The sequence below is a fragment of the Oryza sativa genome, chromosome 4 (assembly GCF_034140825.1).
Source record: "Oryza sativa Japonica Group chromosome 4, ASM3414082v1".
NCBI lineage: Eukaryota > Viridiplantae > Streptophyta > Magnoliopsida > Poales > Poaceae > Oryza > Oryza sativa.
Window position 1 is genome coordinate 15,152,968 of NC_089038.1, and position 24,185 is coordinate 15,177,152.

The 24,185-nt window shown below is 44.3% G+C and overlaps 2 protein-coding genes and 1 long non-coding RNA gene across 3 annotated transcripts; all 3 read left to right on the top strand.

Annotated features, from left to right (window-relative positions):
* The first annotated feature begins 8,842 nt into the window (after positions 1-8,842).
* Positions 8,843-11,097, top strand: LOC136356275 (uncharacterized). Its single transcript, XR_010740974.1, has 2 exons — positions 8,843-9,572; positions 10,717-11,097. It is a non-coding gene; the product is annotated as an uncharacterized lncRNA (long non-coding RNA).
* An 8,402-nt stretch (positions 11,098-19,499) lies between these two features.
* LOC136356191 (uncharacterized) lies at positions 19,500-21,530 on the top strand. The gene is made up of 2 exons (XM_066309779.1): positions 19,500-19,759; positions 20,720-21,530. The coding sequence occupies exons 1-2, from the start codon at positions 19,500-19,502 to the stop codon at positions 21,528-21,530; spliced, it is 1,071 nt and encodes a 356-aa protein (XP_066165876.1).
* A 1,075-nt stretch (positions 21,531-22,605) lies between these two features.
* Positions 22,606-23,100, top strand: LOC136356192 (uncharacterized). The gene has a single exon (XM_066309780.1). The coding sequence runs from the start codon at positions 22,606-22,608 to the stop codon at positions 23,098-23,100; it is 495 nt and encodes a 164-aa protein (XP_066165877.1).
* Positions 23,101-24,185: the final 1,085 nt, after the last annotated feature.

Here is a 24,185-nt window from a genome sequence, read left to right on the forward strand (position 1 = left end):
CTGCCCGAGATAGGAAGCTCGAATCGAGCGTTTCTCCTCAACCTGGCTGGGGAGCCCTTTTTGCATCAGCGGGGCCAGGCTAAAAATGCTGCACAGGCAACCAAACAACAGGAAGTTGCATCTACTGATGCAGGCAAAGCCTAATGCAGGCAACCAAACACGCCCTATATATTTGTGCAGAGCTCTGCCTTCTTGTATGGCCAATCACCGAAACAGAGTCACGAAAATATCTTGGATATGACTGGCCTGTGTAAGCACAAGAGAGAAATACCGGCAAGGCCCAGTATTCTGCAGATTTTTTTTATCTATTTTAGACCTTTTAAATAAATAATTTAATAATAGACCTCCCAATAAATTATTTTAAAAAACAAACCTCTTCGCCACGCCACCAGAACTGGCGTGGGCTAACTAAGTTGTCCTGTGACGGTCTACCGTGTTGACAGGGTCAAGCAGGCATCGATATGGCAGCGGGGTGAGGTGGCGTGACACTGTCATGCCAGGCTTGGTGGCGTGCCGATGCTGAGCTTGCCGTTCTTCGCGGAGCAGCAGACGAACTATCAGTACGAAATGATGGACTAGGGCATCGGGATGGAGATCGGCAACGAGGCACGACGAGGGGAGGTGGAGGCTATGAGAGGCCTCATAGTGCACCGAGCTAGCGTGGATCCTAGTTGCGCCAGCTCGGATTTTCGCCGACGTGGAGCGAGCGACCGCGCCTTAGCTAGGTTTCTCGGCACCTAACTGAGCAACGCAGAACCTCGCGAGGACCAAGGCGCGCAGCGAGGAGAAGACGTGAGACGCGCGCGCTGTGGGCGGCGTAGCCTCGCGCTCGCGTGCCCCTAGTGCCCAAAATCCCCGATTCACCCTCCCAAAATCCCCTCCCGCCACAGATCGGATTGGAAGAGAAAAGGCAAGAAAATCTTGGGGATTAGAAGAAAAGAACAGATCGGATTCAACAAGATGAAAAATAAAACAAAAGCAAAATCATCACAACAAGATTCAACAGGTCGGACTCCTCCTGCAACACCACCCCCGCCTGCTCTGATTCCGACGACGAGGACAACGACGACAAGGTGGGGACTCGTCGCTCCCGCCGCCGGTGGAGGACTCGAGGAGGACTCGCTGCCGCCCTCCAAGAACCTGTACGGGAGGCGAGGAGGAGGACCAGCTCACCGGTGCTCCAGATCCAGCCGCCGCCGCCAAGAACCGCCTGCTGCCCGCCGCCAAGAACCGCCACGCCGCCCCCGCCGCTCCCACCTTCGGGAAAGGCACGGTGACGGACCGGGAGGAGGCGTGACGGCGGACTCGGAGAGGAGCGGCGTGGGAGGTGGTAGTGGGAGGCGAGGCCTCGCCGCCGTCCGCTCCCGCACTTCTCTAAGCACGCTTCCTCCTCGGCACGAGTGAGGGAGGAGAAGCAGAGCGTGGGATATAGAGGGAGGGGAAAGGCTCGCCGGTGCGTGCGGTTTATTGCGATGAGGCGGCGCCGTCGACGTGGGAGGCGAGGAGGCGCGGCAGCGTGGCAGGAGAGGAGGAGGCGCGGCGGTGCGGGAGAGAGGAGGAGCCGAGGAGGCAGTCGCGCCGAGGAGGGGAGGGGAAAGGGTGGTGCGAGTAGTAGGCGAGGGTAGTTGAGAGAAATAAATGTGGGGTAACGCGCCTGGGGTCACGCCCACTGTGGGCTTGGTACCCTTTACCAGTGTCTCTATTCAATTAAGCCACACAACTAGAGGTGTTTGCACTGTGGGATGAGTGTCTCTGGGCCAACTTTTTAGGCTAGGGATACGGGCCCCATGGCTTGCACTGTGAGAGGCCTGATACGGGAGTCCATGGAGGGGCAGAAGAGGAGGGAGGTGCGGGCATGTGCAGGAGAGTGGAAAGGGAAGGTTGTACGAGTGACGCTGTGAGGTGGGTCACGGGTCACCAACCTTGACCGGTTCATCCACGAGGAGCTGCTGTCCTGCAAGGATAAAACAGTCACGGTAAAATATGCATGGCAGCATTTAATATTGTACAGTATTTCTAGTTGGAACGCAGATCAATATTAGAATATTCAACCAAGTAACCAAGTAGCCATGTCATGTGTTTTACTTAGTACTTTCTCTGTTTTACAATGTAAGTCATTCTAATATTTTCCATATTCATACTGATCTTAATGAATCTATATAGTTTTATAATGTAAGGCATTCTAACATTTCCCACATTCATATGAATATTAATGAATCTAGACATATATATATTTATATAGATTCATTACCATCAATATGAATGTGAGAAATACAAGAATGACTTACATTGTGAAACGGAGGGAGTATTTCATAAGAGCATCAAGTTCAGAACTTCAGATATAATGTTGGCGTTTTACATCTCCTCTCTGCAGCTACATTATCGGAAGAGAAATGCACACTACTCCTACTAGAAAAAACGTTTTTCCAGGTGGGCAAATTTCTTTATTCCAAACAGCCAAACGTTCTGCCTGCACCTAAAGGCCTGTGAAAAAATATTTTTTGCAGGCGGCCTTCGGACCCGTCTGTGAAAATATTTTTGCAGGTGGACTCTTCTTTCTCGCATGCAGCAGATCCAACCGCCTGCGAAAATAATCCCAATGAGCCAAAAAAAATTCCCTGCCACCACCCCCTACCCGCCGTCGCCCTACCAGCTCTGGCCAGGTCTAGGGTTAGGGTTTTAGGAGGGAGAGGGAGGGGAGGGAACCCGCGCTGCCGCCGGTCGCCGCCACTGCAGGGGGCCATCGCCAGAGCTGGAAGGGAGGGAGGGAGGAAGTTGCGTACCACCAATGCCACCACCGCTGTATCTTGAAGAAAGGGAGGAAGCCGCGCCGTTGCCGCCACTGCCCTACCCCCTCCCCCTCCGGGCGGATCTAGGAGGTGGGGAGGGAGGGGAGCCGCCGCCGCCACCGCCCTCCCCTCTCTTCCCTCCAGCCGAATCTGGGAGAGGGAGGGAAGGTGAGCCGCCTCCACACCGCCACCTTCGCCCTGCGCCACCACCATCGATTGGGTGAGGAGCCACCTCCGTGCCGCCAATGTCACTTGGAGAGGAGCCACCTCCGCGCCGCCTCAGCTTCCGCCACCACCACTGTCGCTTCCTCCACTGCTGCTACCATCATCGTGTCTGCCTCCATGCCGCGCTGCCGCCTCCGCGCCACCTCCACGTCACGTTGTAGTCGCTCGGAACTGGGACTGGGAGTGACGAAGGGAGGGTAGGGTAGCTGCCTCCACACCTCCTTAATGCCAGGCCACCGCTGCTCTGATCTGGGACTGGGAGTGAGGGAGGGAGGGAGGGAGGGGAGGTGAGACATGGAGGAGATGAGGAGACGAGGGAGGTGAGGAGATACTTTTCGCAGGCAGACCTCTTAAGATACCGCCTGTAAAAATGACCACTTCAGAGGTATGCCTGCAAAAATAGATTTTCGCAAGCGAACGATAATCTCGCCCCACGGTTCTCATTTTTCCAGACAGCCATTTAGCTCCAAGAGGCATGCCCGCCTAGGAAAAAAATGCCATCATGTGAAAAAATGGTTTTTTTAGTAGTGGCACGGGGAAAACAATTTGTTTTGCTTCAACCCCTAATTATTAAAAAGATATGTGCTAATTATATTTATTTTTTATCTTTACCGCTGACTAGCTGGTAAATCATTTAATCACAAGAGAGAAGAGATGTCAGAAAAATTATTTATCTTAGTGGTGTCCAATTTGAACTGATATATTATTTATCTAAGTGATTTCTGTATTAGCATGAGGATAGACAAACAAAATAAAATAAAAATGGCCGTAAGCCCCTGACTCAATTTCTTTGGCTTGTCTTAAGCTGCCAACTAATATTTAGGTCCATATTCCGTCTTTGGTTTTGTGGAAGAAGAGCGTTGAAGCTCCTTCAAGAGCAGAAAACTTTTTGCATTTATTTTGTTTTCCAAAGCCCCGAAGTTCACCGCACCGAAGGTTGGAACAACAATTACTCCCCCATACTATGTGGTCTTCCTCATGACCTAAATTACCTTCGAAGTCGAGTTCAATGGTCCAAGATGGACACAATAAAATTCCCAATGCTTCCCAAATCTAAGTGCGACGGGTCTGGTGAGAATACTGCAGGGCTTGTGGCCATCGGTCTATGAATGATATGCTATGAGTGCAGGGTAGAGACGCACAGAATATGAAAGCATATGCAAGAGCTTATACTACATGTGACAACGTGACTATTGTCAGAATCTTGAAATTGCAGCCTAATTAGTTAAGCTACCACCAGGACAAGCTGAAATAACTACTGTACATGATTTGGGGATGGTGCTTGCCCACGGTCAAGTTACAGAGGTACATATTTTGGATCATGTTTAGCAATGCCACATTTATCTCATCCAGGTTATTTCTTTCATAATTAAATTGATCAGAGATATGATGCCCATCATTTGAACCTCTCTAAACATTTCTACCTTCAGCTAAAATAACATACTTCATTTCGCCTCTTATAGAAAACGGAGTGGATTTGCTGACATGTGTTCTCTCCATTGATAGTGTCTTACTTTTATAATATGAAATAAAGGGAGTAACATTTTTACGAAGCTAAAAAAATTGTGTGTACAAAGACAGGGAGGGGATCTATCCAATAATGATGATTTCCTGTTAGGACTTGCCAATTAATTATCTATTATATGGTTAAGCACTTTAGTGTAGGCATTTAAACTTCCAACAAACACTAGCTTTGCGGTACCAGGTACATGCCTTTATTCATGGTGATTACCACATCCTGAGCAATGAATAGATGGTTTTTACATGCTAGCACGTTAGAGCAAGCTTACACAGCAACATAAAGAAATGCAACGAACGTTTCAATGGTTCGGCCATTCCAATAGTCGCATATTATTGTTGGTTACTAATTTTACCTCTCCACTTTAATTTAGAATACTAAAATGATTTATGTAGCCAACTATAAATAGTAGGCAAGGAAATATTCTTGTCTATGGTCAAAACATATAAATAGGTTTCTATGATTTACCATATCGATATAAAATGCCTAAAATTTATATGTACTGCGATGTAATTTCTTTATGGATCAATGCCGTTCAATATTCAGCTTAAGTTAGTCCTCCTGAAGTTTAAATCCTAGCTTCGTCACTGGTGATGGTACTGTGTGTACTTTCATCAAGGCCAAATGCCAAAAAGTCCTATATAATCTATCTATTATATACTAAAAGTCTATTAAACTTTCTACAAACGCTCTCATGCTACTATATGGTGCTCTAAAAACGCTCTCAAGCTGCCACATGGCGTTTTAATAAAATAGAGAAAATCTTAAAAATTTTGAGAAAAAGAAAAAAAGAATCTAGCCCTCGACTTTCATTAAAGTTTGTGGACCCATTAGTTTACACCGTTAGATTAGATCCATTATAAATAGTAATCTATCCCTCCTAATTTACCATGTAATACTTACCCAAAAAATATTGGCTGGAATAAGCCAAGAAGGCATACGCACTTACAGAGTTAACAACCACAAACGAGAAAAGAGGAAATGATATACAGCAAAAAAGAAAAAAAAAACATACTGCATATATATTACTTCACTTCCTCTGTTTTTTTTATAACGGCTAATGTCAAATATTTAGTGAAACTATCGAAAGAAAACAAAGATTTTAAACTGATTTCCAATTATACTTCCTATGGACTTCTTTTTATTTTCTTTATGATGATCAACGTCAAATATTTAGTGAAGGTGGTAGTAAGAAAAATATATTACTTCATAAAAGATGCACACCCAAAAATAGATCGATAATATAATAGAAAATATCAAATAAACCTATCATTTCACACTACAATTGTTGAGTATAGATAAATTTTATTTGCATCAATGGGCCTACATTGATAGTTCAAGATGAAATAATGAGTAACTAAAATATTACTTGGGACATATTGTCAGAAACACAAATAAAAAAAGTATTGTTTAAAAATCACATTTTTTCTCACCAAACACAGTCAGGATTTTAGCCGTTAATGACTCAATCTACGCTTTTGATTTGTACATATTTTTTTAAGTACATAAGTAATAAATTTAAGATTGAGTTCTAAAGTGCTTATCAAATTGGCTCTCCCTCATTTATCTTGAGCATGTTCCGAACTATTAAACTGTGCATGTTTTGCAAATACTTTTTATACTTTTTTTAAAAAAAATCTATTTCATGTTTGTAATATTAAATACTTAATTAATCTTACGTTGATGACCTACATCGTTTTTCGTGCCCTGGATAAGCTCAACCAATGAGATCGAATGTAGCCTAAGTAGGAGATAAATTAGATTATTTACTATAAAATTTAAAATTAAAGAATCAAGTGAACTACATTATTAAAAAATCATTACTTTTTTTATGAAAAAAACAAATAAGTTTTTTTTGTCTCCTCGCTATTTCTTAGCTATTAAACTAAAACAGAAACAAACAATAATATTGGATTTTTCTAGAAACACAGCACGCGCATACCCTACCCCTTGAGTATCACCAAAAGGCTGATTCGACACATTTTGAGATACGATGTTACCATGGGCGTCTCGATGTCGATGGGTACGTCACCTACCACTGAAACATTTTGAGATACGATGTCACCATAAGCATATCGCTGTCGACGGGTACGTCACCTACCACTGAAAGAATAATTAGTTGTAAATATGAGCACCCGTATCAAGTATAGGACTTGAACCAGGTGGGCAAGTTCCACCACAAGAAACCTAACCAATTGATCCGCTCACTTTACAATAACGTTGGATATTAAAACAACCATAATTTTTAAGTTACATTGTTGGAATACTTCTATGCCTTTTAAACCGGTGAACTATTAGTTATAGCTGTTAGATCAATCTTATATATAAGTTAAGCATGTATTCATGGTACATGACATCTCCAAAATATTACTGCACAATTGTATTTTATCATTATCATATTTAAGTTAGGTTGCATGGAGCCTCTCACCCACCCTACATGAAATGTTCATAGATGGGTCGCCTCACAAACTACATCAATCGTATTAGGCTATATAAACCCATATATTTAGTGGAGACTCATGTCCCACTCAATTCATCCTTTAATGAACTATTACAATAGATATGCAATTAAAAAAAACACCTTACTTTACTTTCATTGACACGTTTTCTAAAATAAAAAGTCTACCTTATTTTCAAATTGTAAAGAAGACTATAAATAATTGCTTATAGATATTACTTAAGTATGATATAATATAAAACTAATTTAGAAACTTATTAAGCAATTAATGCCAATGAAAAAAATTTACGAACAAATCGCGACAGAAGTTCTTTGTTTAATATTTTGCTCTTATACTTATCTCAAATTTAGTATACGATGCATGCCGGCGCGAATACGCGGGCTACCTTCTTCCTAGTTTATTAATAATGAATATAAGTCAGTCTGGCCTCCTTGAACTGTCAAAAGAATAGTGTGTAGTTTACTATATTAATTATCATAACCATATTTCTCTAGCAATCTGCAGTTGTCTGTACCAAATGCTAAATATAAATGCAACCTTTTACTGTCTTTGCCTCTGGATGGATCATACGTCCTTTGAGTAGTACCGTGAATTAGTGTTATGTATATGTTTATTTCTTGCACTGATCCCTAATCTCAGTTACGAACCGACACTGATGCTATTTTCTATGGTAGTGACAGAATCCTATCAGACAGTGGTAGTTATTACTTTGTACGTATCAAACTAGTACCAAAACCATATTAATTTATCAACCTATACCCTTCCGGCACCAACTTTGTTCGTAGCACGTAGGCTGTGTTTGTTGTGGGTGGTTGGGAAAAAACCTCCTCCGCACAGAAAACGGCGCGGTCTATTAGCGCGTGATTAATTATGTATTTGCTATTTTTTTTAAAATGGATCATTATGATTTTTTTAAGCAACCTTCGTATAGAAACTTGTTAAAAAAAGTACACCGTTTAGCAGTTTGAAAAATATACACACGGAATACGAGGGAGAGAGGTTGGGAACTAGGAGTAAAGAACACAAACCTTAGACATAATTCTATGGCTTTGTATCGATCTTTTCATAGACCTGCAACCATAAATATTGTGCAAGATATATATAAAATGAATTTGCAGGAACTCCATCAAGAAAACCTCAGGTCTCCGTTCAATAAAATTCCTTGCAGTCATGGTCATCCTCTCCTACACCAGTACCGGTCATCCAACACATTCGGTTTTGCATTGGGAGGCATTGGGAATCCTAGAGATACTAAGCAGTATTTGTTGGTTTAGCTTGCGGAGGCTATAACAAGGTTGATTAGGGTAGCACTAGCTAGCTGCTGCATTGTTTACAACATAGCTAGACAGAGCAAGCTAGCCAACAACTACTAGAAAATGGATTTTTGGCTACTGTTCCACGTTTTCTCGTGATGGCTAGGAAATTGCTTTCACCAAAAATGAAACTTTGTAACAGCTAGGATCGATCCTTCATGGAAACTGCTCTTTTCGTACAAGGAAGGATAATCCAGTCAACAAAAATGAAATGTAACACGAAAGGTATTTGCTATAAATTTTTTGACATATACTTATAGATAAAGCATTTTCGTAGACGTGGAGGGTTTTTTTCCCCAGACGGATATGACCCTCGGAGCTAAATGGCCGCCTACGAAAATATAAACCAGGGAGCTTGTTGTCCGCCTGTAAAAATACTTTTTTCTAGGCGGACCAATCAAGTCCTCGTAAGTGGTCCGCCTGAAAAAAATATGATTTTTGCAAGCAGAATTTTACGTGGTCTGCCTGCAAAAATAATGCCAACAAAAAAATATCTAAGTCCTCGTTCTTACCATCTCCTCCACCATCCTTATCCTTATCTCCTCCACTCATTTCCTTCTCCTCCTCTCTCTCTCTCTACCAGCAGAGCTGCTCCGCGCTCTAGCCTCCACCTTTCTCCACCACCGCCTCCCCTCTTCGCCGCGAGTGCCGCCGCCCCACCTCGCCGCCACGGCCACAGCCTCCCCTTCTCGCCGCGTCGCGGGCCCTCCCTCCTCGCCGCCTCCTCCTTCTCCACCACCGCCTCCGCTGTCTCTGCCACCGCCTCTGCAGCCGGGCTCCCCTCCTCGACGCTTCCACCGCGCCACCTCGCTCCTCCGCCACCGGCCGTGATGCGCGATGACGACGACGATGATGGCGACGCCTATGGATCTGCCATTGGCTTGGCCCGGGCGCGTGGATCCGCCGCTGGCTGGTCTCGGGGAGGGGAGGGGAGCTGGTGGCGACGAGGAGGAGAGGCGGCGGCTCACCTCCTCGCTCTCCCTTCGTCGCACCGATGACGATGGCGACGACGGCGCCGCGTGTGGTAAGCCCGGACAGAGGAAGAGAGGCAGCGACGCACGACGACGGCCTCAACGATGTCGCCGCCAGCTGTTGGGGAGGCCAGCGGACGGAGGAGGAGAGCCATCGGCCAGAGGGGAGGCCGGCGGCGGTGCCTTTTTTTTTTATTTGCTGTGATGTTTTTCGCAGGCGGGTGAATCTACCGTCAGGCAGGCCATTGGGCCGCCTGCAAAAATCATTTATTTTCGCAGGCCTTTGCTTCTAGACGGTTCGTTCCCCCATGCATCTTTCCCACTGAGTTACTTGTCTCTTTTGTTTACATGAGTTTTACGCGCAAATTGCAGTCTAATTTTTTTTTAAGAATTATACAGTACAATGTAGACATTCACAACACATGCACACTCACCCCTATAAACATACTAGTTATATTGTAATTACTTACTAGTTACATTGTAGTTACATTCGTACTATTAAAGTAAATAAAATCTTTGTGTGTGTGTCTATATATATAGTCCCCACCAACCGAGCAAGCTAACCATGTTGGGTACGTAATAAAATATTATAGTTACAATGTAGTTATAGTATAATTACAATATAGTTATACTATTATATTTGTAACTACAACATAAGTAAACAAATTCTAATTATAAGCCTGTTATGAATTTTTTGGCAGCCCAGTATTGTGGGTTGGTCCATCAGATTGAGGCCCATTAGATAGTTACCGTGGCAGTTACTAGTGAGCAGATCTTATCCAAGGGTTAAAAAAAAACGTGATATATGGACTCCAAAAATCTGTCGATAGACAGCTATGTAGTCCTTTCCAACCAGCTCTTATGTAGTTTTCATCAAATCATATCTCTCAATCCCCCTCCCACTCCTCCACTATATCTCATTCATTAGGGCCATCATGTTTTTTTTATCCGTAATCTCTTAAAAATTTTAAAAATATCTTATATTTATGGACAGAGTGAGTACACAACACGAAATATCATGACAATGAATAGGTGTGAGCGTGACTACATTGGTGCATATATATACCGATAGTGTAGTCGATTGCAGTGCCAAATACCAACATCTGATACACGTCTAGCATATCAAAGCCTTATACCAGTATATATACCACCAGTCCACCACATCGTACTGCAGGTGAGTTCCAGCGTTCTGTCTAGCTAGGTTGAACAAATTAAAATATTGAGACAATACTTCTAATGTTACAGTACCAATATTTTTTTCTTCCAATTCAATAGAAAACAGGTAGCTCTGCTGTCCCAGAAAACTTGAATATGCCACCCAGTTTGCCACCATTTGGTCAGGCTTGTCTGAATTACTGAATAGAAAATGGTAGCTATGCTTTACATCATGTGCGTGTGTGTTATATATGCAAGGTTATATTATTCTCATTGGTTTGGTAGGCATCAGGAACATCTGCTCGCCATGCAGGAAGCAGAAATGTAATTTAGCAGAGGATTATTGCGAGTTGTAGTGATGCAAAGGACAGAGCTGGAATGGCCTTAGTAGCACTCTTCAAAATGTGCCACCTAGAAAGAAATAGGGCATATCGACTGCTCCATCTGGATCAGTATCATCGCTATGAGGCAGGAGTGGAAGCCGAGATCCCTATGTAAGAATATGAAGAAAGATGACGATCTGCTAAAACCTAGAGACGCGAGCGTGATCAAACTAGTTGTTCTAGCCAGCTGAGGCTATCAGCTTCTAATCATGACCATGAATTAACATCAAGGCATGTATTAAACTTAATTGGAATCGATATCGTAATTCTTACTTTTGCCTTATTTCCAGTTCCATTTTTTTTATTTTGCAGGTATGTGTTAAACTTTTAAAGCTTTTTTTATATTCACTTAAGCTTTTTTTATATTCACTTAAGCTTTTTTTATTTTCTGAAATTTGTGACGCAAAGGACCTGTAATTGACGGTTATATATGACCACTCTTATACATTTTCATTTGAAAAATGGCTTTCTCACGTGAAACTGTCTGCGAGTACTTTGACATGCAAAAATTCCCATTTCAAATACCACAATGTTATATATGTGGGAGAACCATTAACCATCTCCGGCTTTGAATTATCCCAACGCGTACTGAGGCATATATATATATATATATATATATATATATATATATATATATATATATATATATATATATATATATATATATTACACACACACACTAATTAATGTTACTGGACTCGGTCTGAAAAGTGTATTTACTTCATTTTGTTGATCAAACAACAGAAGCAACCGCGTCATGCATGGAACATATGGCAAATTACTATGATAGCAGCAATGGTTTTTTTAATACTATCCCAAATATTGTCGCACCAAGCCAAATACATTACTAAAAACTAATTTTGTAGACTGATGATTACCAATTTATACAAGTCTTTAATAAACCACCTGTGACCTAGGCCTGTAAAAATTAATCAACAATTTCCTTATGCATTTAGAAGGAACCGCATGTGACAATCACATTTTCACAGACATCTCTCTTAACGAAATACCTGTCAAAATGAATTCTAGTGTTAGTTTGTTTCTGATAATCACAAGTCATGCGAGAAATGTATGCAAGCAGCTATATAGGATTTGGACCATAATATGTTTACTCCATGCGTGGTCTCCTTGACATCTTATCTATGAAATACTTCATTACTTTGCCATGTATGCTATTCTTTTGACTTCACCTCTACATACATATTTGGCGTTCTAAATAACATCAAATAAAAATGTCATTAACTACAAATTTCATATTTAGCGCTATAAATCAGTGCCTCCTCTCTTGCTCTCTATACTTTGCATTGATGCTGTCATATTGAGTAATTTGGTGATCTATTTGTGCATGCTTATATCTTGTTGATCATCTTCTAGCTCTAGTTTATAAGTAGTGTGCAAAGTACTCTATCTATAAGTTTTATTTTCTCTTTCCATAGGTTTTATTTTTTCTGTACAGGGCCGGATTGTCCTATCATTATTAGAGTGTCAAACAGGGTTTACGATTCTGATAGGCCCTTCTGTTTTGGGCACTAGCGGAATTCGGAATTTCACGGAATCCGATGGAAAACCGGTAAATTCCGAATAAATTTTATAAATTAAAATTTGAATACAAATTTCTGTAGAACGAGCAGTTCTACTCTCCAAGGGCCTATGAGTTAGTCCGTTCGTTATGATTCATTCTAACAATATATCAACTATTGCATCCTGGATGGTTTGGTTTTTTTTGATAACTGAGGTACTTGCATCACCCGTTTTTCATGTACGCATGGCATGTGTGGAGCAGCAAAGGTCTGTTTGCAAATCTAAATTTGTTGCACAGAATTCCATTCGTAGACATTTTGGTGTATAAAAGTTTCTAGACTTCTAGTGAAAAGCGAGAAAACAAGTTTTCCAAAGGCTAATGATTATCCTTGGTCTGTATTTTGGAGGAAGATATGCTAAATATTTGTTATGGAAATGATTCATTTTATAGGATTGCTCGTATGACCAATGTGACACATCTCCTTATAACAATGAACAATTTTTATTTCAACTATCAAACATTCAGGCATATGGAGCATATGATTGTGAACATTGTGGGCATCTCAAGTAAGACGAGCTAGTTATCGTTGCCATTCGTATCAAAGATAATCAGCTCCCACCCAAGGGTTTTCCCTTCAAGACTTTACTAATGGCAAGTCCTTGCAGTGGTTTTATTTCATCTTTTGTCTTAGCTTAAAGTTGCAACAGTGAAGTCTGTACAGTGTAGCTTTCATATGCGGCTCGCAACGTTTAGCCTTCTGCCTTTATAAGGATAAGTGAAAATTTGAGTTTTAAAAAAATTTAGAGATGATTTCAGGTTTTCTTCACTTAGCCTTCAGGTTATAAGGATAAGTAAAAATTCGAATTTTGAAACATAATTTTAGAGTTGATTTCAGGTTTTCTTTGATGTAGTTTGTTTTCCCGCATTTTTTCAAAATCAATAAAGGACACGCATATAAAAGCTTTACATGTAAATTATATTTTGTCATTAATAAGATGTTTCACTTATAATAATTATAAATGAAGAGATGAGACATACATAACTATAAAAAGGCAGTCTGCTTCCGTCTTTGCTGCAGCAAGCAAAAAATATGTAAAGCTCCCAAGACGAGAGGCCATATCATGAACTGTAGTCACCTCAGATTTCTCACCGCCATTTAGGAGTGGGAAGCTTTAGGAATTCTAGTATGTCTTTATTGCAGTATTTGTCTTGGCTCCACATACACCAAGAAAAAAAACAAGTTTGTAAACTCTAGGGTTAGCAACAGCACAGTGCGGATAGGAAATGAACCGCGCCCTCTCACTCCGTTGCATGTTCACCCGGCTCAGACCCCTGAGTGAAGAACGGGGTTCAACCAGTCCCTAGCTTTTGCCCTTCTAGGACTCCGTAACCCGACCAAGTGCTGTTGGTGATATGCCCTAGAGGCAATCATAGAGATGATTGTATCACATACTATGTTTACATATTTATCCGAGATTGTTTGCTTGAAATAGATAACTCATTATTGGTTAACGAATATGTGATTCTTTCATGAGACTCTTTATGTTGTACGTTACTATTTTTAAAGGATCCCTGATCAAATATCATATGTGGAACAAATATGTTTAAATGATCAGCACATGTATTAATTGATGATCATGTCTCATGGATTATAGTATCGAGATACAAAATTAATAATGTGGACACATGTTGGGGAACATGTTGTTGGATAGACCCAACATGAGACATTGCAAGAGCTATATGCATGTGTTGTGTCATCAGTGATCACATTTAGCGTTGGTGTTGAATCCTTAGACCTAAGATTATCATGGTTCCCAACATGATAAACGCTACTGCGTAATTGGGTAGTTATAAAAGTAGTTTTCGGGTATGCTAGAAACATGTAGTGGGATATGAATAATGATGATGGGATTTGTCCCTCCTATGGAGAGATATCTCTAGGCCCTATGATGTTATAGATTATAGAAGTGCATGGCCATGCCAAAGGTGATTGAGGAGTCAATCACAAGTTATAAATCTATCACAAGTTCGAGTGAATGATTGAGCTATTAGAGGATAGCACATATCTAGCCTTGAGTTTAATCGATATCGTGAGGCAAAGGGGTTCATACAAGTATACACTAGAGGTTCTGCTAGGGGCTGCTGTTGACACGTGGAACGAAAAGGTGTTTTCGGGTTACAGCCGAGTGTGCATGAACCTACAGGGTCACACGCTTAACGGGCCGGAATAAGGGGATTGGATGGAGATCCAATATGAGCTTAATTCAGATAGGGATCCGAATAGGAGTCCTACGGGCCTTGGAGGCCCGAGTCATGGATCCTATATATTCGTGAGGGGTGTGACAGGCAGAGGTATTGTATCACGTGAGAAACCCTAGCCGCCACTCTCCTTCCCGAGCAAAACCCTAGCCGCACGCGGGTGCTAGCATTTCTGCGCGTAGTGTTCTGTCCCTATATGTGTGGATACCGGTAGAGGCGCTGCTGCTTTGCGGTGCTGATCAGCGTGTGTGTACGACATGGAGAACGCACGAGGAGGAGAAGGTCGAGCTGGTGCGATCGACTACTTCCTCTACATCGACGCGCGCTACATCGCGAGGGTTCCTTCGACTTCTTAGCACTTTCTTCCGCTGCTCAGCGTGTCGACTGGTAATGATCTATGATCTAATGCTTGCATGGTTCCTGATTTACGCGATAGAAAACTTTGATTTATGCTGTCGTAGCCTACGCGTATCCAAACACGTGCGTGTGTTGAGAGATCACCGTAGGGCTGTGGCTGACTTAGGTTGGCTTATGGGGACTAGGATTAGTTTATATATTGATGTGGAATTGCCTCCAGCGAATGAGACTTGTAATTGGAGTATATTTTAAGTGGTAACCATATCCAGTGAACCCATGGGTCTATAACCTTGTCCCCACCTCCGACTCCGGCCCTACAGGGTGAACTGCCCAACACCTGATCGGGGAAATTGCCACTCCTGGTAAAACATGGTCACAAATATCTAATGCAACGTTTGGCTGACAAAATCTTGGATATAATTGAAGAATTTTGTGTTTCCTTCGCCAGAAACCAGTCAAGCTCTTTGAGAAATTCTCAGCCATCTCATCTGCCAGCGAGGACATGCATGCGCAACAAATTCTCTACCATCTCGTTGACAAATCAACCTGTGTGAGACGCCTTCAAATTGGTTCTCTACATTCAACTCCGTGAAGCAGCTAGCATCTTAATTTTTGAGATTGCTGTCGTCGTTGATCACTACCTCCTGAGATACACCTGCCATTTGATAGCAGGAAAATTGCTCGGTTTTGCAATGCACATTGTTAGCTTTCCCATTTGATACTTCAGTGGGTACCACTCTGTTTTGTCACAACTCTATCGAAAATACCGAAATTTGCCCCTCTTTAACCTCTCTTCTTCGCACCCAACCCTTTTCCACGTCCAAACTCCAGCCAGCAACCGCTGCCATGTGGACCGCACCAATGCAGTTGGCTGGCCAATGCTACACCTACTCTACTACCACTTGCATCTAGACTCTGCTCGCCATCCCTAACGTGGCCGAGCTCGAGCTCATTCCAGTCGAAAAATCCATCTTGAGCAATTGTCGACCGAAACATGTGAAACTTTTAGGTCTCCAATTTAAATCATAATTTGAGGTAACCTTGTTCATTTTGTTCAAACAAAACAATCGCTATGAAATAATGCAAAATGACCGTTGTGTAATTCATGTTATACTATGAATGAAAAAATTGAGTGGATGGTCGAGCTGGATGTAGATGCCGCAGCAGAGTGGGTGCTGCCAGGCAATGATGGGAGTGGCGGCACCTGCTGGACCTCAACATGTGGTTATGCTAGTTATGCCTAGCCAAAGTTAGGGACAGTTAACTTCGGATTGGTGTCAAAATAAACATTTTTAAAATTTGGCAATACCAAAATTTTGATAAATTGACAACATTATCAAGATTTGGTAGGATTGACTCAATATAATTTGACCAAGATTTCATAGGCATTACCAATATTTGGTAACAATAAACTAAATATAACCACATGATTACCAATTTTACTAAATAATGGTATGCTGAGAAAGACCCAAAAATGATAGAGAATCAATGTTGAAACAGGGAAATTTGGTATTTTTGATAGAGTTATACCAAAAGAAGAGGTAGGATTGACATTTTTACAAAGCCAACGAACCTGGTGGCACACGAGCTTACGCTTCCGAACAGCATAGCGAACGAACAATTTTCCATATTGTTGTCAGTGCGCATGCTTTTCTTTTCCTAACAAAGAACGGAGGGGAAGACAGAAGGTGAAATATCCTTGACATGGAGATCAGGGTGGCATAGGGTAGCTGGTACCAGATATATACAAAAGTTCTCAACAGAGATAAGACATGTCAGCAAATCCACCCTGTTTATGAGTCTAGCTAGGAAGATTATTTGTAATAGATGGAATGATATCTCTGTTAGTTTTAGCTTAAGGTAGCAGAGTTTAGAGAGGTCAATTAAGTAATGGAGATCTCCATAGAGCGATTTAATTATGAATGAAATAGCTCTGGGTAAGATGTGAATGTGCATTTCTATACATGACTCGAACATGTATACTCTGAAATCTTGTACAGTGGTTTATTTTGGCTTGTGCTGCAGGTGGTAGCATAGTTAACTAGGCTGCAGTTTGATGTTTCATACAGTAGTTGTCACTTGCAGTACATGCTCTTGCATGTGCTTCTGTACCAGCTCAGACCATATATATAACTGACGGAGCAATGGATAGGTCACGCCCAGAACCCAGATGGCCACAACCCCTGCACTATTCTCACCTCACAAGTCATGCTTAGAATTGGGAAGCATTGGGAATTTCATTATGTCTAATTCTCACTATTGGGCTGGAATTTTGAGGCAATTTTGACCAGAATCTGCAGCAGCATGTACGAGAAATTATCATTTCTTACAACTGGCGAACTTCGGATGGAAAAAAGTTAATTAAATGGAATATTATTTCTTTTTTTACGTTACATGCTTCAGCGTTTTTCTTCCAAAAAACCACAGACGGAATAGGGGCGTACACATTGGACGAAATCATCCTGTTTATAATTTGATAACCCATAAAATTGCCCAGAGGCCACGTCCATTTTATCTCTACCACATATTTTTTAAAAATAGATGATGTCGTTGATTTTCATATTATGTTCGATGATTCATCTTATTAAAAAAATCGGTGTAAATGTGCTAAAGTATATGAGTTATACACTGGTGGAGAAACCATCTTTGGTCGGTCGGCCAAATTCTACAATAGTCCCGGTTCCAATAAAAATCGGGAATAAAAATCATCTTTAGTCCCGGTTTAAAAGTTAAAGGGTACTTTTTGATCTTTAGTCCCAGTTGGTAACACACCAACCGGGACTAAAGATCATTTTTAGTCCCGGTTAAACAAGTTGTCAGGGCGTGTCAGGCCCCAATTATTTTTAGTCACGGTTGATATAAACAACCGGGACTAAAGATCTATCTTTAGTCCCGGTTGTTTATACCAACTGGGACTAAAATTTACCCCAAGCCACGCGATCTTTTATCTCTTCGCGCGTCGATCTGTGTCTCCCTCCTCCTCTGTCTTATCCTTAGCTTCTTCCCATCCACTTCTTCTCCTCACTTCTTCTCCTCTTCCTCCTTCTCCTCCTCCCCTTCCCCTCTCCTCTGTCTTCCTGGCGGCAGAAAGGGGCGGCCGGCGCGGAGGCCCGGCGGCAGCGGTTGCCCGCGCGGAGGGCCCACGGCGGTAGGCGGCGGAGACGCGAATGGCCTCCCCCGGCGGCGGCAGGCGGCGCCTCGGGCCGCCCGGCATGGGAATTTTTTTTCTTTATTTCCTTTTTAATGTGATGTGAATGGCTGTGATTTGTGCCATCTGTGATTTGTGCGATCTGTGATTTGTGTGATCTATGATTTGTTCGATCTGTGATTTGTGAATGATAATGGGAGATATGTGATATGTGAAGTATCTATGATTTGCTATTTGTTATTTGTGATTTGTGATGCGATTGTGATTTGTTAGTTTTATAATGATTTGGAAATACTGAACATGAGAAAAGAAAACAAAGGAAAAAAATCTTTAGTCCCAGTTGGTTACATCAATATGTATCTTTAGTCCCGGTTGTAAGGGTTACGGATAAGGTATACCCTCTATCCTTGAATATACGCTATACATCGATATGGTATATCTGCGCGTATACGGACGTTCTATGTATACGCTAAGGAAATTCATCACGGAGTCCACAGATGGAAAGATTCCTACCCGGATAGGACTGGGTCGTCACTGTATCGTGTAGGGTCCGATGTCTCCGAATCCTACTTAGAAACCACCTGACCTGCGGTATAAAAGGGACCCCCGGGAGGACCTAAGGCATCGAATCTCATAGCCAGGACAACCACCACAGCCTACGAAGCCGGAGCCTACAGGAGCCAAGTCGCTGGTGATCTAGTCGGAACAACTCGACTACGATCTCGTCGGTATCATCGAGTTCCACTGTGCCCTTTGTAATCTATGACTTCCATCATATAATCCCATATCAACTGGATTAGAGCTATTACCTACCAATGGGCCTGAACTAGTATAATCACTGTTTTTTGTTTGCTTGATGTCGTACTACGTAGATACTCGTACCAGCGTACCCCAATACCCTCTATATCCGGTCTGCGGGTTTCCCCCGTCGACAGTGTCGTCTTCCCGGTTTATACCACGGTGCCGATCTCGACTGGTCCATCAATGACCGGAAGCGAGAACGCCGTGGCTACAACCCCGGACGACTCCATGTCGAAGGATCCTCCCGCAGAAGTGGAGAATGGAACGTCGACGACATCCAAGCCCGAGGAGGATCCTGGTGCGGTCAAATCTTGTCCTTCCGATGAGTGTCACAAGCCGATAAGGACAACTTCCGAGGTGACAAGGTCATGGTGTCCTATTCACAAAACCAGAAAACACACCTTGCAAGCTTGCTTGGTTTTTCTCAACGCACAAGCTGAGATCCGCGCCTGCAAAGAGCGTGGAATTCAGCGCACTTCGCCGAGTCGTGATGTCTATGGTTCTATTCATAAGACAAAGAATCACGACCTCTCAAGCTGCAAGATTCTTCTCAACGCCACGAATCTCTCCTAGAGATGTGAACAAGGAATGAGGAACGATGGTCATCTCAGACCGATTCGTTGGGGTGATCGACATTGATCCCCACGAGCCATCAGTCCTACACTCGCTCAAGGACCAGGGTTCATCGTTGACAAGCACACCACGCGATGTGTTTGCTATTGAAGGGACCAGCGCGTCTGCGCGCGCCGATGCGGAAGCAGAGAATCAAGTGGTTACACCGGCCCAGCATATTGGGGCCATCAACGCAATACTGAGGGAAACCCCTTATGATCCCGTTCTGAACGATGATCTCGCACGGTAGACAGAACGACTACGGGAATCAGTAACCAACCTCAACAACGCATTTGAGGAGGCCGCTGCCGCGGCACACCCAGAACAACCGCCAGCTGGCGGTGCAAATGGCGCACCACTAGAACAGCAGGCCTCACCCCGACAAGCCACCCCTCCACACCACGGCACCAGCGATCTCCGTGACCATTTAAATGGCCGCCGAGAAGCACGACGCGCGCAAGACAACGAGAATCGTTCCCGACATCGTCTCTCTTCACGACGTCGAGAGAACGAAGAGCGAGGAGGACACCCGAGCGAGAACCGAGACCATGATAACCGCCACAACCACCATGAACGCGATGATCGCGAACAGCGGATGCCGGGCGATACTGGTCCCGGACGCCGCCATGACGATGACGATGACGGAGATCGGCGCCGGAACAACAATGGTGTACGACGAGAGGATTCCCGAGAACCCGGGCGTCATCCTCGGAATCGTACACCGAAGCCGAGTGACCCATCGTCGTCGTCATCATCCTCTTCATCCTCATCATCAGAGAGACATCCGCGAAGGACATACGATCGCCGACAACCCGCCGCCCCCAGCGCCAGGTGTAGAGCTTTCAACCGTTCGCTACGTGATGTCCGACGGCCTGAGAGATTCCGACTGGGAGCAATAGAGAAATACGATGGGAGTACCGACCCAGAAGAATTCCTACAGGTCTACTCCACGGTACTCTACGCTGCCGGAGCAGACGACAACGCGTTGGCAAATTATTTGCCGACGGCATTGAAGGGTTCTGCGCGTTCATGGCTGATGCACCTCCCGCCCTACTCGATTTCTTCGTGGGCATATCTGTGGCAGCAGTTCGTCGCTAACTTCCAAGGAACTTACAAGCGCCACTCGATCGAAGACGATCTACACGCGTTGACATAGAATCCAGGCGAATCTTTGAGGGACTATGTTCGGCGCTTTAATGAGTGCAGAAATACAATCCCTGAAATCACCGACGCCTCTGTGATTCGCGCTTTCAAAACCGGTGTCAGAGATCACTATACTACCCAGGAGTTGGCAACAAGGTGGATCACAACTACTCGAAGATTGTTCGAGATCGTCGATCGATGCATTCACGCAGACGACGCACTGAGACGCAAGAACGACAAGCCGAAAACGGGGGGAGAGAAGAAACCAGCCAAGGACACACCTGAATCAAGCAAGAAGAAAAGTAGCAAGAGTGGGAAAAGGAAAGCTCAAGCGGAAGTCCTCGCGTCAGAATACGAGCGCCCTCCCAAGCACCCAGACACACAAGGCAACGTCACGAAGAGAATATGGTGCCCTATACACAAGTCAGACAGACATTCTCTGAAGGATTGCCTAGTCTTCCAAAAGTCGTTGGAAAAGCAACTGGCATTAGAGAAGGGCAAGCGAGTACGTGTAGTCGAGAAGGCCGCTGAGGCAACCACTCAGGACTCGGACTCGGCACACCCAGATTCCGATCTGCATGTCTCGCACATGTTCGGAGGTTCCACGGTGTACTCCTCAAAGCGAGAATACAAGAAAGTGGAGCGTGAAGATTGTTCGACATGGCAGGGGGCTGCACAAAAGATGAAGTGGTCCGAACAGAAGATTGAGTTCTCAGATGAGGACCATCCTAAGGCTGCTGTCATCCCAGGACGATATCCGATCGTGGTCGAGCCTACTATTCGGAATATCAAAGTCGCGCGAGTTCTCATAGATGGCGGCAGCTCCATCAACCTCCTCTTCGCCAGCACCTTGGACGCGATGGGAATCCCATGAAGCGAGTTGACTCCCACCGATCAACCAGGTGCACAAAGACTACAAGTGCTCTAGCCCAGAGTTATCCAAGTACCTCGCGGAGGTCAGGAAGCTGGAAAAAAGATTTGATGGAATCGAGGTCCGACATGTATACCGCAAGGACAATATCGAACCAGACGATCTGGCGCGGCGTGCGTCCAGACGGGAGCCACTAGAACCTAGCACCTTTCTGGACGTCCTGACAAAGCCATCGGTGAAAGAGTCAAACGACGAAAATAACACAGTCGCCTCCGACATCAGCTCGGGGGCTACATAGGTAGAACGCGCCGTTGCCGACATCGAGACCACAGACGACTGGCGGATCCCACTCGTTAAATTCATAAGTAGCGATGAGTTGCCCGACGACGATGTAGAAGCCGAGAAAATAACCCGCTAGGCCAAAATCTACTGTATGATCGGCAATGATCTATACAAGAAGGCGCCAAACAGGGTACTTCTCAAATGCGTCTCGTCCGACGACGGCAAACACCTCCTCGTCGACATGCACGAAGGGATCTGTGGATCACATGCCGCCGGTCGTACATTGGTCAGAAAAGCCTTTCGACAAGGATTTTTCTAGCCAACTACCCTCAAAGACGCTTGTAACATGGTACAATGGTGTGAAGCTTGTCAGTTTCATAGCAAACACACAAAGCTACCAGCCCAAGCACTGCAAACCATCCCTCTCACTTGGCCGTTCTCGTGCTGGGGGCTCGACATACTCGGACCATTCCCACGAGGACAGGGTGGCTACAAATTCCTGTTCGTGGCGATCGACAAGTTCACCAAATGGATCGAAGCAACACTCACAGGGGAAATCAAGGCCGACAACGCCATCAAATTCATTAAAGGGATATTTTGCAGATATGGATTGCCTCACCGCATCATAACGGACAACGGCACCCAGTTCATCAGTGCCGACTTCCAGGATTACTGCATTGGACTGGGAGTCAAGATCTGCTTCGCTTCGGTCTCTCACCCTCAGAGCAATGGACAGGTCGAGAGGGCAAACGGCATAGTACTACAAGGAATCAAGACCCGTGTCTACGACAGACTCATGTCACATGACAAGAAGTGGGTCGAAGAACTCCCTTCTGTACTTTGGGACGTGCGCATCACATCGACAACGTCCAATAAGGAGACACATTTCTTCCTCGTGTACGGCTCAGAGGCCATGCTCCCCACCGAGCTACGATATCAGAGTACACGAGTACAGAAGTACTCCGACGAGGATCAGGAGGAACAGCGAAATGACGATGTGAACCTACTCGAGGAACATCAAGAACGAGTTGTCGTCAGAGCAGCTAGCTACCAACAGGCCCTTCGTCGATACCACAAGAAGCGCATCCGAGCACGTACGCTTTCGATCGACGACTACATCCTCCGACAGGTTCAAAGCCAAGCAGGGCGAAACAAGCTCTCACCCAAATGGGAAGGACCGTACACGATCACGCAAGCCCTACGGCCAGGCGTATTCAAGATTGCAGACGGCGATGGTCGCGAGTTGGCAAATTCTTGGAACATTGATCAATTACGTAAATTCTATGTATAAATCAATAGCATCCATTCTTGTAAGACATCTTACAGCTTCAATAAAGCCTTTTTTCAGGAAAAGATTACAATCAAAGTGTTCCTTCCCGATGATCCCTTAACCCGATGACACCTAGCGTTGAAACCTATCCTCATGTCCCTTTACGCCATCTTGACAAGGCCTCCAAGGAACCTAAGGGAACTTCGGCTTGGGACGCCCAGAGCCGATAAGGCCTTGTCGGATCCTGTAGAGACGAAAGACCATGTAAGATCTGGTCGTGTAAGAGTTCTCGCCGTGCATATTAACCAAGCCGTGTAATCGGAAATCGGGTTTTCCAACTTCACGGCTGGGGGCTAGGATCAGTGCTTGTTCAACCAAGGCAGGTCAAAGGTCCAAGAGCCATATCTTCCAAGAAGAATTCTCCGATGACAAGGCTGGGGGCTAGGGAGAGTGTATGACTCAAGTGACTGATCGAAGTCACAAAGTGAGAAGACACTCGTACACACAGCATCCAGAGTAAGAAAGCTTAGTTAGATAGATTTCCTTTCTATTTCACAAGTACTTCTTACAATCCGCAAAAAATTCCAAAATATATTACACTTTTTCCTAAGATATTTGTCACAGATATATAAAGACTACCAGGAAGGCCAATGCCAATCCATCGACTGGAAGACTTTCTCCGCCAGCGGCGCCATCGACTTCGCTAGGTTGTCTATCTCTGCGGGAGTCCTCCGAGAACGAGAAAACCCTTCGCGGATGAACTCGAGGTGCAGTTGCGGACGACGATCTCGTATACAGGCCAGCACGTGCCCTCCGACATACCGGCTCGATCGACGGCACTCCTGCTTTAGGCCTCGTCGATACGCTTGCCGATGCCTTCGAGCTGAGCGCAAGCCCCATTCAGCCACGAGATGTATCCGGCCGCTGACTCCTCGGGATCACCGCGAGGTACTCGGAGTTCCTTGCAGACTATGGCCATGGTTTTGCAACAACTCCTGAGGTACGAGTTGAACCACACCTCGCGACCTCGGAGTGCTTCCACGGCCCGATGCTTCTTGACTTCCAGCATAGTCCTCTCGAGTTCGGCGACCTCAAACTTCGTCCTC

Bases quoted from the DNA above. Each gene is read 5' to 3' on its own strand.
- LOC136356192 (XM_066309780.1), top strand. From the start codon at position 22,606: ATGTCACATGACAAGAAGTGGGTCGAAGAACTCCCTTCTGTACTTTGG.
- LOC136356191 (XM_066309779.1), top strand. From the start codon at position 19,500: ATGGTCATCTCAGACCGATTCGTTGGGGTGATCGACATTGATCCCCAC. The intron at 19,760-20,719 runs GTAGACAGAACG...TAATGAGTGCAG, and splicing joins CTGAACGATGATCTCGCACG to AAATACAATCCCTGAAATCA.